We start from the raw sequence: 17,522 nt of genomic DNA, 5'->3' as shown, positions 1-17,522 counted from the left end.
CACATTGACACCCCGCGTATCTCTGCCGTCCTGTAACATCACACGTGATACCCCGCGTATCTCTGCCATCCTGTAACATCACACGTGACACCCCGCGTATCTCTGCCGTCCTGTAACATCACACGTGACACCCCGCGTATCTCTGCCATCCTGTAACATCACACGTGACACTCCGCGTATCTCTGCCATCCTGTAACATCACACGTGACACCCCGCGTATCTCTGCCATCCTGTAACACCACACGTGACACCCCGCGTATCTCCGCCATCCTGTAACATCACACGTGACACCCCGCGTATCTCCGCCATCCTGTAACATCACACGTGACACCCCACGTATCTCTGCCATCCTGTAACACCACACGTGACACCCCGCGTATCTCCGCCATCCTGTAACATCACACGTGACACCCCGCGTATCTCCGCCATCCTGTAACATCACACGTGACACCCCGCGTATCTCTGCCATCCTGTAACATCACACGTGACACCCCACGTATCTCTGCCATCCTGTAACATCACACGTCAAACACCCCGTGCATCTCTGCCGTCCTGTAACATCACACGTGACACCCCGCGTATCTCTGCCATCCTGTAACATCACACGTCAAACACCCCGTGCATCTCTGCCGTCCTGTAACATCACACGTGACACCCCGCGTATCTCTGCCATCCTGTAACATCACACGTGACACCCCGCGTATCTCTGCCGTCCTGTAACATCACACGTGACACCCCGCGTATCTCTGCCGTCCTGTAACATCACACGTGACACCCCGCGTATCTCTGCCGTCCTGTAACATCACACGTGACACCCCGCGTATCTCTGCCATCCTGTAACATCACATGTGACACCCCGTGTATCTCTGCCATCCTGTAACATCACACGTCTAACACCCCGTTTATCTCTGCCGTCCTGTAACATCACACGTCTAACACCCCGTTTATCTCTGCCGTCCTGTAACATCACACGTGACACCCCGCGTATCTCTGCCGTCCTGTAACATCACACGTGACATCCCGCGTATCTCTGCCTTCCTGTAACATCACACGTGACACCCCGTGTATCTCTGCCATCCTGTAACATCACACGTGACACCCCGCGTATCTCTGCCGTCCTGTAACATCACACGTGACACCCCGCGTATCTCTGCCATCCTGTAACATCACATGTGACACCCCTTGTATCTCTGCCGTCCTGTAACATCACACGTCTAACACCCCTTGTATCTCTGCCATCCTGTAACATCACACGTGACACCCCGCGTATCTCTGCCATCCTGTAACATCACACGTCTAACACCCCGCGTATCTCTGCCGTCCTGTAACATCACACGTGACACCCCGTGTATCTCTGCCATCCTGTAACATCACACGTGACACCCCGCGTATCTCTGCCGTCCTGTAACATCACACGTGACACCCCGCGTATCTCTGCCGTCCTGTAACATCACACGTGACACCCTGCGTATCTCTGCCATCCTGTAACATCACACGTGACACCCCGCGTATCTCTGCCGTCCTGTAACATCACACGTCTAACACCCCTTGTATCTCTGCCATCCCGTAACATCACACGTCTAACACCCCGCGTATCTCTGCCGTCCTGTAACATCACACGTCTAACACCCCGTTTATCTCTGCCGTCCTGTAACATCACACGTGACACCCCGCGTATCTCTGCCGTCCTGTAACATCACACGTGACACCCCGTGTATCTCTGCCATCCTGTAACATCACACGTGACACCCCGCGTATCTCTGCCGTCCTGTAACATCACACGTGACACCCCGCGTATCTCTGCCATCCTGTAACATCACACGTGACACCCCGCGTATCTCTGCCGTCCTGTAACATCACACGTCTAACACCCCTTGTATCTCTGCCATCCTGTAACATCACACGTGACACCCCACGTATCTCTGCCATCCTGTAACATCACACGTGACACCCCGTGTATCTCTGCCGTCCTGTAACATCACACGTGACACCCCGCGTATCTCTGCCGTCCTGTAACATCACACGTGACACCCCGTGTATCTCTGCCATCCTGTAACATCACACGTGACACCCCGCGTATCTCTGCCGTCCTGTAACATCACACGTGACACCCCGCGTATCTCTGCCATCCTGTAACATCACACGTCTAACACCCCGTGTATCTCTGCCATCCTGTAACATCACATGTGACACCCCTTGTATCTCTGCCATCCTGTAACATCACACGTCTAACACCCCGCGTATCTCTGCCATCCTGTAACATCACATGTGACACCCCTTGTATCTCTGCCATCCTGTAACATCACACGTCTAACACCCCGCGTATCTCTGCCATCCTGTAACATCACATGTGACACCCCGTGTATCTCTGCCATCCTGTAACATCACACGTGACACCCCGCGTATCTCTGCCGTCCTGTAACATCACACGTCTAACACCCCTTGTATCTCTGCCGTCCTGTAACATCACACGTGACACCCCGCGTATCTCTGCCATCCTGTAACATCACACGTGACACCCCGCGTATCTCTGCCGTCCTGTAACATCACACGTCTAACACCCCTTGTATCTCTGCCGTCCTGTAACATCACACGTGACACCCCGCGTATCTCTGCCATCCTGTAACATCACACGTGACACCCCGCGTATCTCTGCCGTCCTGTAACATCACACGTCTAACACCCCTTGTATCTCTGCCGTCCTGTAACATCACACGTGACACCCCGTGTATCTCTGCCATCCTGTAACATCACACGTGACACCCCTTGTATCTCTGCCGTCCTGTAACATCACACGTGACACCCCTTGTATCTCTGCCGTCCTGTAACATCACACGTGACACCCCGTGTATCTCTGCCATCCTGTAACATCACACGTGACACCCCTTGTATCTCTGCCATCCTGTAACATCACACGTGACACCCCGTGTATCTCTGCCATCCTGTAACATCACACGTGACACCCCTTGTATCTCTGCCATCCTGTAACATCACACGTGACACCCCGCGTATCTCTGCCGTCCTGTAACATCACACGTGACACCCCGCGTATCTCTGCCATCCTGTAACATCACACGTGACACCCCGTGTATCTCTGCCATCCTGTAACATCACACGTGACACCCCTTGTATCTCTGCCGTCCTGTAACATCACACGTGACACCCCGCGTATCTCTGCCATCCTGTAACATCACACGTGACACCCCGTGTATCTCTGCCATCCTGTAACATCACACGTGACACCCCTTGTATCTCTGCCGTCCTGTAACATCACACGTGACACCCCGCGTATCTCTGCCGTCCTGTAACATCACACGTGACACCCCGTGTATCTCTGCCATCCTGTAACATCACACGTGACACCCCGCGTATCTCTGCCGTCCTGTAACATCACACGTGACACCCCGTGTATCTCTGCCATCCTGTAACATCACACGTCTAACACCCCGTGTATCTCTGCCATCCTGTAACATCACACGTGACACCCCTTGTATCTCTGCCGTCCTGTAACATCACACGTGACACCCCGCGTATCTCTGCCATCCTGTAACATCACACGTGACACCCCTTGTATCTCTGCCGTCCTGTAACATCACACGTGACACCCCGCGTATCTCTGCCATCCTGTAACATCACACTTGACACTCCACGTATCTCTGCCATCCTGTAACATCACACGTGACACCCCGCGTATCTCTGCCGTCCTGTAACATCACACGTGACACCCCACGTATCTCTGCCATCCTGTAACATCACACGTGACACCCCGTGTATCTCTGCCATCCTGTAACATCACACGTGACACCCCTTGTATCTCTGCCGTCCTGTAACATCACACGTGACACCCCGCGTATCTCTGCCATCCTGTAACATCACACGTGACACCCCTTGTATCTCTGCCGTCCTGTAACATCACACGTGACACCCCGCGTATCTCTGCCGTCCTGTAACATCACACGTGACACCCCGCGTATCTCTGCCATCCTGTAACATCACATGTGACACCCCTTGTATCTCTGCCATCCTGTAACATCACACGTCTAACACCCCGCGTATCTCTGCCATCCTGTAACATCACATGTGACACCCCTTGTATCTCTGCCATCCTGTAACATCACACGTCTAACACCCCGCGTATCTCTGCCATCCTGTAACATCACATGTGACACCCCGTGTATCTCTGCCATCCTGTAACATCACACGTCTAACACCCCGTGTATCGCTGCCGTCCTGTAACATCACACGTGACACCCCGTGTATCTCTGCCATCCTGTAACATCACACGTGACACCCCGCGTATCTCTGCCATCCTGTAACATCACACGTGACACCCCGTGTATCTCTGCCATCCTGTAACATCACACGTGACACCCCGTGTATCTCTGCCATCCTGTAACATCACACGTGACACCCCGCGTATCTCTGCCATCCTGTAACATCACACGTGACACCCCGTGTATCTCTGCCATCCTGTAACATCACACGTGACACCCCGCGTATCTCTGCCATCCTGTAACATCACACGTGACACCCCGTGTATCTCTGCCATCCTGTAACATCACACGTGACACCCCGTGTATCTCTGCCATCCTGTAACATCACACGTGACACCCCGTGTATCTCTGCCATCCTGTAACATCACACGTGACACCCCGCGTATCTCTGCCATCCTGTAACATCACACGTGACACCCCGCGTATCTCTGCCATCCTGTAACATCACATGTGACACCCCTTGTATCTCTGCCATCCTGTAACATCACACGTCTAACACCCCGCGTATCTCTGCCATCCTGTAACATCACATGTGACACCCCGTGTATCTCTGCCATCCTGTAACATCACACGTCTAACACCCCGTGTATCGCTGCCGTCCTGTAACATCACACGTGACACCCCGTGTATCTCTGCCATCCTGTAACATCACACGTGACACCCCGCGTATCTCTGCCATCCTGTAACATCACACGTGACACCCCGTGTATCTCTGCCATCCTGTAACATCACACGTGACACCCCGTGTATCTCTGCCATCCTGTAACATCACACGTGACACCCCGCGTATCTCTGCCATCCTGTAACATCACACGTGACACCCCGTGTATCTCTGCCATCCTGTAACATCACACGTGACACCCCTTGTATCTCTGCCATCCTGTAACATCACACGTGACACCCCGCGTATCTCTGCCATCCTGTAACATCGCACGTGACACCCCGCGTATCTCTGCCATCCTGTAACATCGCACGTGACACCCCGCGTATCTCTGCCATCCTGTAACATCACACGTGACACCCCGTGTATCTCTGCCGTCTGGTCATTCTGCGGTCTCTTTTTTGAGAGACGTTTCTTGGGCCAATCACAGAGGAAGCACCAACACTCAGAACATTTTTATCATTTATTATTTGCATAGATGGTGCCCCCTGGTGAGGACGGGCCATGATAACGTCACATTATTACTCAGTGTTTCTGTCACAATTTCTGCACTTTCTCTTCGCCGCCATCTCATTTCTATAAGAGGGCTGGGTTACAAGGTCTGCTACCACACAGGCTCCACCATTACAGGAGATGGTGGACAGAACTCTGCACTCCCTGCACAGATGACAGAGCATGCACAGAACTCCCATAGAATTCAATGCGATGGACACTGCCCGCTTTCATTCCCTCTCTGCTCAGTAACCTCTGCACATGTCACAGAGCATGCTCAGTCCTATAAGTGACTACATGACCATGGTCCGTCCTGCGCAGTGACACACAGCATGCACACAGCACTCTCTCACAGAGGTCAATGATAGCAGTTGGCAGGTGATGGTCACAGCTCACAACTTGCCTAACTTTGTAAAGTGACCCACAGCATGCAAACAATCATTCATGGAAGTCAATGATCCGCTTTCTGACGTTACTGCTTAGATTAAGATGGCCGTCCTGATAATCGTGCACATGAAGACAAGTAGATATGAGGATCATGAACAATTTATCATTTCCTCTGCAGCTTTAAACAATCACTGGTGGTAAAGACCATGGTCCATTCCTCCAAGGGACTAACAGTCCCAGCACACTGCTTCAGATTATCATGACCCCCATCATATTCACGGGCAATGAGGGGCTAACAGTCCCGGCCCACTGCTGCAGGTCATCAGGACCCCCATCATATCCACGGGCAATGAGGGGCTTACAGTCCCGGCTCACTGCTGCAGGTCATCAGGACCCCCATCATATCCTCGGGCAATGAGGGGCTAACAGTCCCGGATCACTGCTGCAGGTCATCAGGACCCCCATCATATCCACGGGCAATGAGGGGCTAACAGTCCCGGCTCACTGCTGCAGGTCATCAGGACCCCCATCATATCCACGGGCAATGAGGGGCTAACAGTCCCGAATCACTGCTGCAGGTCATCAGGACCCCCATCATATCCTCGGGCAATGAGGGGCTAACAGTCCCGGCTCACTGCTGCAGGTCATCAGGACCCCCATCATATTCACGGGCAATGAGGGGCTAACAGTCCCGGCTCACTGCTGCAGGTCATCAGGACCCCCATCATATCCTCGGGCAATGAGGGGCTAACAGTCCCGGATCACTGCTGCAGGTCATCAGGACCCCCATCATATCCACGGGCAATGAGGGGCTAACAGTCCCGGATCACTGCTGCAGGTCATCAGGACCCCCATCATATCCACGGGCAATGAGGGGCTAACAGTCCCGGCTCACTGCTGCAGGTCATCAGGACCCCCATCATATTCACGGGCAATGAGGGGCTAACAGTCCTGGCTCACTGCTGCAGGTCATCAGGACCCCCATCATATCCACGGGCAATGAGGGGCTAACAGTCCCGGCCCACTGCTGCAGGTCATCAGGACCCCCATCATATCCTCGGGCAATGAGGGGCTAACAGTCCCGGATCACTGCTGCAGGTCATCAGGACCCCCATCATATCCACGGGCAATGAGGGGCTAACAGTCCCGGATCACTGCTGCAGGTCATCAGGACCCCCATCATATCCACGGGCAATGAGGGGCTAACAGTCCCGGCTCACTGCTGCAGGTCATCAGGACCCCCATCATATTCACGGGCAATGAGGGGCTAACAGTCCTGGCTCACTGCTGCAGGTCATCAGGACCCCCATCATATTCACGGGCAATGAGGGGCTAACAGTCCCGGCTCACTGCTGCAGGTCATCAGGACCCCCATCATATCCACGGGCAATGAGGGGCTAACAGTCCCGGATCACTGCTGCAGGTCATCAGGACCCCCATCATATTCACGGGCAATGAGGGGCTAAAAGTCGCGGATCACTGCTGCAGGTCATCAGGACCCCCATCATATTCACGGGCAATGAGGGGCTAACAGTCCCGGCCCACTGCTGCAGGTCATCAGGACCCCCATCATATCCACGGGCAATGAGGGGCTAACAGTCCCGGCCCACTGCTGCAGGTCATCAGGACCCCCATCATATCCACGGGCAATGAGGGGCTAACAGTCCCGGCCCACTGCTGCAGGTCATCAGGACCCCCATCATATCCACGGGCAATGAGGGGCTAACAGTCCCGGCTCACTGCTGCAGGTCATCAGGACCCCCATCATATCCACGGGCAATGAGGGGCTAACAGTCCCGGCCCACTGCTGCAGGTCATCAGGACTTCTGTTCTCCTTCGCATTCTTGGGAATAAAACACATCCATTAGACTATTCCGATCTTGAAACCTTGTGTCACTTTACTTGGAGGGTTCCTGGCACATGGTGTTAAGGTGCTAGACCATCGCCATTATTCTTAGGATCGGTGGGAGCTTCAGACGTCAGACGACCACCGATCAGAAGTGATGACAAAATCCTAGCGATAAGCCTACAATACACAGAAGAATTCTTCTACCTTCCATAGAGGTTTCCGGCCCGTACTGTGGCCAGAGATTCACAATCAGGTTTTCTGTGTTGCAGATGAACATGTGGCCACTCCATCATCATGGATTACTGAGGAGGGTCCATATGTTCTGTGCTACAGATACGTCCGCAACCCCTATCACATCCCAATTGGGAATGTTAGACGATCGGGGAAAACAGGGAGGGAAATGCTCAACTAATGAGAATCCAGAAAAGAAGTGTTCCTCACCAAAGAGCAAGCTAAGGGCATCTACAAAGGACACAAGTGTGACCAGGAAAAATAACTTCATTAATGAAAGCATCTTTCCAGTTTAGATTCTAATTTATGACCCCGAAGAACTGCTGGATTCTGCATGGTCCTCGTCCACTCATCACATCCAGTCTCTGACGTTAGCTGCTGAGCCATTGTACTTTATTGATGTAAATGCCATCAAACCATGAAGGAAAACAAATCGCTAATAACTTACATCTTCCTCAAGCTACCAGAAATATGCTGCTGCTGGAGAGACATAGAGCTCAAGCATGGGGTATCTTGAGGGCAGAGGGGGGCGGAGGGCGCGGAAGATGGGGGCAGAGAGCGCAGAAGGGGCCAAAGGGCAAGGAAGACGGGGGCAGAAGGTGTGGCAGATGGAGGCGGAGAGAGCAGAAGAAGGGGCCGGAAGACGGGGCAGAGGGCTCAGAAGACAAGGACGGAGAGCGCAGAAGACAAGGACGGAGAGCGCAGAAGACAGGGACAGTAAGTAAAGGAAGCACAAGGAGTCTACAGGAGAAGAAGATGATGGCAGAATGAAGGTGCCAAGTGTAGAACTTAACACAGAGCAGGAGAGAAGCATGAGAACATGCAAGGATAGGAGGCGAGTCTAGAATACACAGGGCGCATTCAAAACATAAAAAAACGTACAGGGAGAAGGGGACAAGTGGAAGGGAGCTACATCACTCTTCTCAGTTAGCGGTCCTGGTGAACTTACTCTGAGATACAAGGGACAGCACAACACACTACATATAGCATGAAACAGCGAAACAATTAATAAGGCACTGAAGTCAAGGAGAAAGGACAGGGATAACAGCGGGTGTGGCCTATAGCCTGGGTCCGGGATAATGGCGAGTGTGGCCTACAGCCTGGGAGCGGGATAATGGCAGGCACGGCCTACAGCCTGGGTCCGGGATAATGGCGAGTGTGGCCTACAGCCTGGGAGCGGGATAATGGCAGGCACGGCCTACAGCCTGGGTCCGGGATAATGGCGAGTGTGGCCTACAGCCTGGGAGCGGGATAATGGCAGGCACGGCCTACAGCCTGGGAGCGGGATAATGGCATGCGCGGCCTACAGCTTAGGAGTGGGATAATGGCAGGCGCGGCCTACAGCTTAGGAGTGGGATAATGGCAGGCGCGGCCTACAGCCTGGGAGTGGGATAATGGCAGGTGCGGCCTACAGCCTGGGAGTGGGATAATGGCAGGTGCGGCCTACAGCCTGGGAGTGGGATAATGGCAGGTGCGGCCTACAGCCTGGGAGCGGGATAATGGCGAGTGTGGCCTACAGCCTGGGTCCGGGATAATGGCAGGGGCGGCCTACAGCCTGGGAGCGGGATAATGGCAGGGGCGGCCTACAGCTTGGGAGTGGGATAATGGCGAGTGTGGCCTACAGCCTGGGAGCGGGATAATGGCAGGTGCGGCTTACAGCCTGGGAGCGGGATAATGGCAGGTGCGGCTTACAGCCTGGGAGCGGGATAATGGCAGGTGCAGCCTAGAGCCTGGATGTGGGATAATGGTGGGCATAGTATATAGCCTGGGAACGGGATACCGGTGGGCACAAAAGCTCGGTGACCCTCTTCATGGATGAAAATTTGGCCACTCCTATCGGGTGACGACAGCCATCAGAGGTAGACCCGGACAATGAGCATGGGAACATCTCTGATGTTCAGGGAATGCTGCCTAATTTTCTCATGTTTTGGCCATGACCAGAGAACAATTCACATCAGGCCTTGTTTGGGCATCGATTCGATGAACCGTGAGACTTCAGTGACATGAGGAGTCAGCCCAGAGCATAGTCCATGACCAGCTGGAGGCAACATTTCCCATGTGACTGGTGATTTTAGGTCACTTCATCTAATACAGTAGTTTTCAAAATAACAGCCGTGTGTTCACAAAAATCAGAGTGAATCCCAAACCTTTCTCCTCCTTTTATCTCCAGCATTGGGCACGTCGCTCGCTGTGTCCTAATTCACAACACTGAGAACTGTAGATAATGTATAACTACTTCACAGACAATAGCAGAAAATGACCATCGTCCGTTCTGATCAGCAGCGTCTGCATTTGTCTTTACTACTGTTCTTTATGAGGATTTATCCTTCCTGGGAATCACTGACCTGATATTTCCTAATTACCGGCCTCCCGTCTATGTAGCATTGAGTCACCACCTTCTGCCCCGGTCACCTGTAACTCCAGGATGCTTGGGCTACAATCCACTATTTTTTTTGGCATTTGTTGGCTTTGCCTCAGAAACGGCATTTCTGATGTCCCCCCCACAAGTGTCCTATCAGGCTGGCCACTCCATAACCTCAATTTTTTTGGACTGGAACCAAGATTTTTCTTGTTTACTGCTGTGGTTATTGTTGTTGTCTTGGTGAAATCCCCATTTCAAGGGCACATCCTCTTCAGCGTAAGGAAACATGACTTCTTCAAGTATTGTAATATATATAAACTGGCCCATGATCCTTGGTGTGCAGTAAATAGGTCCAGCACCATAGTAAGAGAAACCTGCCCATATCATGATGCTTCACCACCATGCTTCACTGTGTGCAGAGGGCACTGTAGCTTGATTGCACAGTTTGGGGGGTCGTCTGATAAACTGCGGCCCTTGGAACCAAAAACAACTATTTTACATACTTCAGTCCACAAAATGTTTCTCCATTTCTCTTTAGGCCGGTTGATGTGATCTTTGGCAGATTGTATCCTCTTCAGTACATGTCTTTTTTATCAGTGGGATTTTGAGGGGACTTATTGGTAAGAGATTAGCGTCACACAGGCATCTTCTAATTGTCAGTCCTCACAGGTAACGTGAGACTGTGATCATCCTGCAGCCGATCATTGGTAACGTGAGACTGTCTGTGATCATCCTGCAGCCGATCATTGGTAACGTGAGACTGTGTGTGATCATCCTGCAGCCGATCATTGGTAACGTGAGACTGTGATCATCCTGAAGCCGATCATTAGTAACGTGAGACTGTGATCATCCTGGAGCCGATCATTGGTAACATGAGACTGTGATCATCCTGGAGCCGATCATTGGTAACGTGAGACTGTCTGTGATCATCCTGGAGCCGATCATTGGTAACGTGAGACTGTGATCATCCTGAAGCCGATCATTAGTAACGTGAGACTGTGATCATCCTGGAGCCGATCATTGGTAACATGAGACTGTCTGTGATCATCCTGCAGCCGATCATTGGTAACGTGAGACTGTCTGTGATCATCCTGAAGCCGATCATTAGTAACGTGAGACTGTGATCATCCTGGAGCCGATCATTGGTAACATGAGACGGTCTGTGATCATCCTGGAGCCGATCACTGGTAACGTGAGACTGTGATCATCCTGGAGCCGATCACTGGTAACGTGAGACTGTGATCATCCTGAAGCCGATCATTAGTAACGTGAGACTGTGATCATCCTGAAGCCGATCATTGGTAACATGAGACTGTGATCATCCTGGAGCCGATCATTGGTAACGTGAGACTGTGTGTGATCATCCTGTAACCGATCATTGGTAACGTGAGACTGTGATCATCCTGAAGCCGATCATTAGTAACGTGAGACTGTGATCATCCTGGAGCCGATCATTGGTAACGTGAGACTGTGTGTGATCATCCTGGAGCCGATCATTGGTAACGTGAGACTGTGATCATCCTGGAGCCGATCATTGGTATCGTGAGACTGTCTGTGATCATCCTGTAACCGATCATTAGTAACGTGAGACTGTGATCATCCTGAAGCCGATCATTAGTAACGTGAGACTGTGATCATCCTGGAGCCGATCATTGGTAACATGAGACTGTCTGTGATCATCCTGCAGCCGATCATTGGTAACATGAGACTGTGATCATCCTGGAGCCGATCACTGGTAACGTGAGACTGTGATCATCCTGAAGCCGATCATTAGTAACGTGAGACTGTGATCATCCTTGAGCCGATCATTGGTAACGTGAGACTGTCTGTGATCATCCTGGAGCCGATCATTGTTAACGTGAGACTGTGATCATCCTGCAGCCGATCATTGGTAACGTGAGACTGTGATCATCCTGGAGCCGATCATTGGTAACATGAGACTGTCTGTGATCATCCTGCAGCCGATCATTGGTAACGTGAGACTGTGATCATCCTGGAGCTGATCATTGGTAACGTGAGACTGTCTGTGATCATCCTGCAGCCGATCATTGGTAACGTGAGACTGTGATCATCCTGGAGCCGATCATTGGTAACGTGAGACTGTCTGTGATCATCCTGCAGCCGATCATTGGTAACGTGAGACTGTGATCATCCTGGAGCTGATCATTGGTAACGTGAGACTGTCTGTGATCGTCCTGCAGCCGATCATTGGTAACGTGAGACTGTGATCATCCTGGAGCCGATCACTGGTAACGTGAGACTGTGATCATCCTGAAGCCGATCATTAGTAACGTGAGACTGTGATCATCCTGGAGCCGATCATTGGTAACGTGAGACTGTCTGTGATCATCCTGGAGCCGATCATTGGTAACGTGAGACTGTGATCATCCTGCAGCCGATCATTGGTAACGTGAGACTGTGATCATCCTGGAGCCGATCACTGGTAACGTGAGACTGTGATCATCCTGAAGCCGATCATTAGTAACGTGAGACTGTGATCATCCTGGAGCCGATCATTGGTAACGTGAGACTGTCTGTGATCATCCTGGAGCCGATCATTGGTAACATGAGACTGTGATCATCCTGCAGCCGATCATTGGTAACGTGAGACTGTGATCATCCTGGAGCCGATCATTGGTAACATGAGACTGTCTGTGATCATCCTGCAGCCGATCATTGGTAACGTGAGACTGTGATCATCCTGGAGCTGATCATTGGTAACGTGAGACTGTCTGTGATCATCCTGCAGCCGATCATTGGTAATGTGAGACTGTGATCATCCTGGAGCCGATCATTGGTAACGTGAGACTGTCTGTGATCATCCTGCAGCCGATCATTGGTAACGTGAGACTGTGATCATCCTGGAGCTGATCATTGGTAAGGTGAGACTGTCTGTGATCATCCTGCAGCCGATCATTGGTAACGTGAGACTGTGATCATCCTGGAGCCGATCATTGGTAACGTGAGACTGTGATCATCCTGGAGCCGATCACTGGTAACGTGAGACTGTGATCATCCTGAAGCTGATCATTAGTAACGTGAGACTGTGATCATCCTGGAGCCGATCATTGGTAACGTGAGACTGTCTGTGATCATCCTGGAGCCGATCATTGGTAACGTGAGACTGTGATCATCCTGCAGCCGATCATTGGTAACGTGAGACTGTGATCATCCTGGAGCCGATCATTGGTAACATGAGACTGTCTGTGATCATCCTGCAGCCGATCATTGGTAACGTGAGACTGTGATCATCCTGGAGCTGATCATTGGTAACGTGAGACTGTCTGTGATCATCCTGCAGCCGATCATTGGTAATGTGAGACTGTGATCATCCTGGAGCCGATCATTGGTAACGTGAGACTGTCTGTGATCATCCTGCAGCCGATTATTGGTAACGTGAGACTGTGATCATCCTGGAGCTGATCATTGGTAACGTGAGACTGTCTGTGATCATCCTGGAGCCGATCATTGGTAACGTGAGACTGTGATCATCCTGGAGCCGATCATTGGTAACGTGAGACTGTGATCATCCTGTAACCGATCATTGGTAACGTGAGACTGTGATCATCCTGAAGCCGATCATTAGTAACGTGAGACTGTGATCATCCTGGAGCCGATCATTGGTAACGTGAGACTGTGTGTGATCATCCTGGAGCCGATCATTGGTAACGTGAAACTGTGATCATCCTGGAGCCGATCATTGGTATCGTGAGACTGTCTGTGATCATCCTGTAACCGATCATTGGTAACGTGAGACTGTGATCATCCTGAAGCCGATCATTAGTAACGTGAGACTGTGATCATCCTGGAGCCGATCATTGGTAACATGAGACTGTCTGTGATCATCCTGCAGCCGATCATTGGTAACGTGAGACTGTGATCATCCTGGAGCCGATCACTGGTAACGTGAGACTGTGATCATCCTGAAGCCGATCATTGGTAACATGAGACTGTCTGTGATCATCCTGCAGCTGATCATTGGTAACGTGAGACTGTGATCATCCTGGAGCTGATCTTTGGTAACGTGAGACTGTCTGTGATCATCCTGCAGCCGATCATTGGTAACGTGAGACTGTGATCATCCTGGAGCCGATCATTGGTAACATGAGACTGTCTGTGATCATCCTGCAGCCGATCATTGGTAACGTGAGACTGTGATCATCCTGGAGCTGATCATTGGTAACGTGAGACTGTCTGTGATCATCCTGCAGCCGATCATTGGTAACGTGAGACTGTGATCATCCTGGAGCCGATCATTGGTAACGTGAGACTGTAATCATCCTGGAGCCGATCACTGGTAACGTGAGACTGTGATCATCCTGAAGCCGATCATTGGTAACATGAGACTGTCTGTGATCATCCTGCAGCTGATCATTGGTAATGTGAGACTGTGATCATCCTGGAGCTGATCATTGGTAACGTGAGACTGTCTGTGATCATCCTGCAGCCGATCATTGGTAACGTGAGACTGTGATCATCCTGGAGCCGATCATTGGTAACGTGAGACTGTGATCATCCTGGAGCCGATCATTGGTAACGTGAGACTGTGATCACCCTGGAGCCGATCATTGGTAACGTGAGACTGTCTGTGATCATACTGGAGCCGATCATTGGTAACGTGAGACTGTCTGTGATCATCCTGGAGCCGATCATTGGTAACGTGAGACTGTCTGTGATCATCCTGGAGCCGATCATTGGTAACATGAGACTGTGATCATCCTGCAGCCGATCATTGGTAACGTGAGACTGTCTGTGATCATCCTGGAGCCGATCATTGGTAACGTGAGACTGTGATCATCCCGGAGCCGATCACTGGTAACGTGAGACTGTGATCATCCTGGAGCCGATCACTGGTAACGTGAGACTGACTGTGATCATCCCGGAGCCGATCATTGGTAACGTGAGACTGTGATCATCCCGGAGCCGATCATTGGTAACGTGAGACTGTGATCATCCTGGAGCCGATCACTGGTAACGTGAGACTGACTGTGATCATCCTGGAGCCGATCATTGGTAACGTGAGACTGTGATCATCCTGGAGCCGATCATTGGTAACATGAGACTGTCTGTGATCATCCTGGAGCCGATCATTGGTAACGTGAGACTGTCTGTGATCATCCTGGAGCCGATCATTGGTAACGTGAGACTGTGATCATCCTGGAGCCGATCATTGGTAACATGAGACTGTCTGTGATCATCCTGGAGTCGATCATTGGTAACGTGAGACTGTGATCATCCTGGAGCCGATCATTGGTAACGTGAGACTGTGATCATCCTGAAGCCGATCATTGGTAACGTGAGACTCTGATCATCCTGAAGCCGATCATTGGTAACGTGAGACTGTGATCATCCTGGAGCCGATCATTGGTAACATGAGACTGTGATCATCCTGGAGCCGATCATTGGTAACGTGAGACTGTCTGTGATCATCCTGGAGTCGATCATTGGCAACGTGAGACTGTCTGTGATCATCCTGCAGCCGATCATTGGTAACGTGAGACTGTGATCATCCTGAAGCCGATCATTGGTAACGTGAGACTCTGATCATCCTGAAACCGATCATTGGTAACGTGAGACTGTGATCATCCTGGAGCCGATCATTGGTAACATGAGACTATGATCATCCTGGAGCCGATCATTGGTAACGTGAGATTGTCTGTGATCATCCTGGAGCCGATCATTGGTATCGTGAGATTGTGATCATTCTGGAGCTGATCATTGGCGGAGCCTTTCCCATTCTGGCCATTCTTCCATCCATTATAATGGTCGTCTTCCGTTTTCTTCCTTGTCTCTCTATAATGGAAACCAAACCAAAGCATTGGAGATCATTTCAGCTGAACGGCCGATCATTGTCTGCACTTCTTTATAAATTTTACCTTCTCCAATCAACTTATTAATCACAGTCCGCTGTTCTTCTGAACAAGGTCCCAACGACCCATATTTCTCAGGCTTTCCAGGAGAAATGCATGTAGGACGTGTCCTGTCTTCTCCCTTAGATAAGGGCCACCTGATTCACCCCGTGTCGTCACAGAATGATGGACCTCACTGATTGATCTCCACACTGATATTACTGTGATCACCGCCCTGTCAATTATTCTAATACAGAAACCTGCAGATCGTGAACGTTGAGTCTGGTGGCAGATCGTGAACGTTGAGTCTGGTGGTTTTCTTATCTACTGCACCGACTGGTAAACTGTGCAACACGTGGGGATATAATTTACGCCAAAAACAGCGATTCATCTGGTTAGTCATATTGGACGGCTAATATTTTGAACACTACTGTACCTGCACATTACAGCTGGGTCACACAAAGCAGTTTTTCAGGTTTTTTTTTTCTTGTACTCAGAAAACACAGGACTTGGACCATGAAGCTGAAGAGTGTGTACAAGGGCTAGCGGCTGGCTCACACAATGCAGTCTCTGGCGCGGCCATACTCCACCGCAGGAACTCTGACATCCGGTGTTCACAAGTAACTTATCCACATGCTCATCTCCGTATGTCACATGCTCGTTGCCGGCAGACCTAGAACTGTCCATTTATCGCCTATCTGCTAATACTCCATCTGACTACAGGACCCTGGAAAGTTCACCAGCCAGAAAAAGAAGGGTGAAAACATGGAAGATCTGCTCAACCTAGACTACAGCCATGGAGGACATCACAAGATGGACACTAAGCGGACCCCGACCAGCTGTGTGTGATGCAGGGAGCAGACCCATTGACCACAACACTGAAAAAACCTGAGTGGCGTCCCCGGCTACACATATATCAGAGAAATATTTCGCTAGAATTCAAGCTTAAGTGTGTGGACAACGGCTGAACAGCACATTACAGAGTAACACTGAGCCCCAGTGATACCCAGGGGCAGCACGGCCTGGTCTGATGTCTGAGGCTGCAGTTATTTATCCACTGGCCCATAAACCCAAAAGGCACCAGAGACCCCCGAAGAGTCTGGAGCAGATTGGCCGCTGCGTTAGGGAAGGTTTGTCCATGTGGATTAGAGCCGTATGACGACAATCATGGCGATGGTTTTAAGCTTCGCTGTCACAATTTTAGTGATGTTTCTTGGGGGAGATTGTATCTCACGGTGATGATGGAGGTGCGGACAGAGCCTGGTTCTGTCCTCAGCATATGACTGCGGCCCGTCTGTTGGGGATGGGTGGATGGAAGGGTGGATGTGTCCCAGTAATTAAGCCTAAAAAGTACAGAAAACAGAAGATCTTACAGTAACTGAGCTGGACAAGCCCCAACCCTAGCAGAAGCACAGAG

General features: G+C 51.1%; 1 protein-coding gene across 6 annotated transcripts in view; it reads right to left on the bottom strand.

The window, feature by feature from the left end:
* The window catches only part of KLC4 (kinesin light chain 4), a 142,288-nt gene that overhangs the window by 15,750 nt on the left and 109,016 nt on the right, over window positions 1-17,522 (bottom strand). For 2 of the 6 annotated variants that reach the window (XM_069768212.1, XM_069768211.1), the window contains exon 13: window positions 16,595-17,448. The exons of 3 other annotated variants lie outside the window; for them this stretch is intronic. In XM_069768212.1, the coding sequence (XP_069624313.1) occupies window positions 17,443-17,448 (6 nt within the window). In that variant the 3' untranslated portion in view covers window positions 16,595-17,442. Of the gene's footprint in view, window positions 1-16,594; window positions 17,449-17,522 lie in introns of those variants that run through there. One more of the 6 variants, XM_069768210.1, reaches the window with a different exon arrangement.

Source organism: Ranitomeya imitator, chromosome 5 (assembly GCF_032444005.1).
Source record: "Ranitomeya imitator isolate aRanImi1 chromosome 5, aRanImi1.pri, whole genome shotgun sequence".
Taxonomy (NCBI): Eukaryota; Metazoa; Chordata; class Amphibia; order Anura; family Dendrobatidae; genus Ranitomeya; species Ranitomeya imitator.
This window is presented reverse-complemented; position numbering and strand designations above follow the sequence as displayed.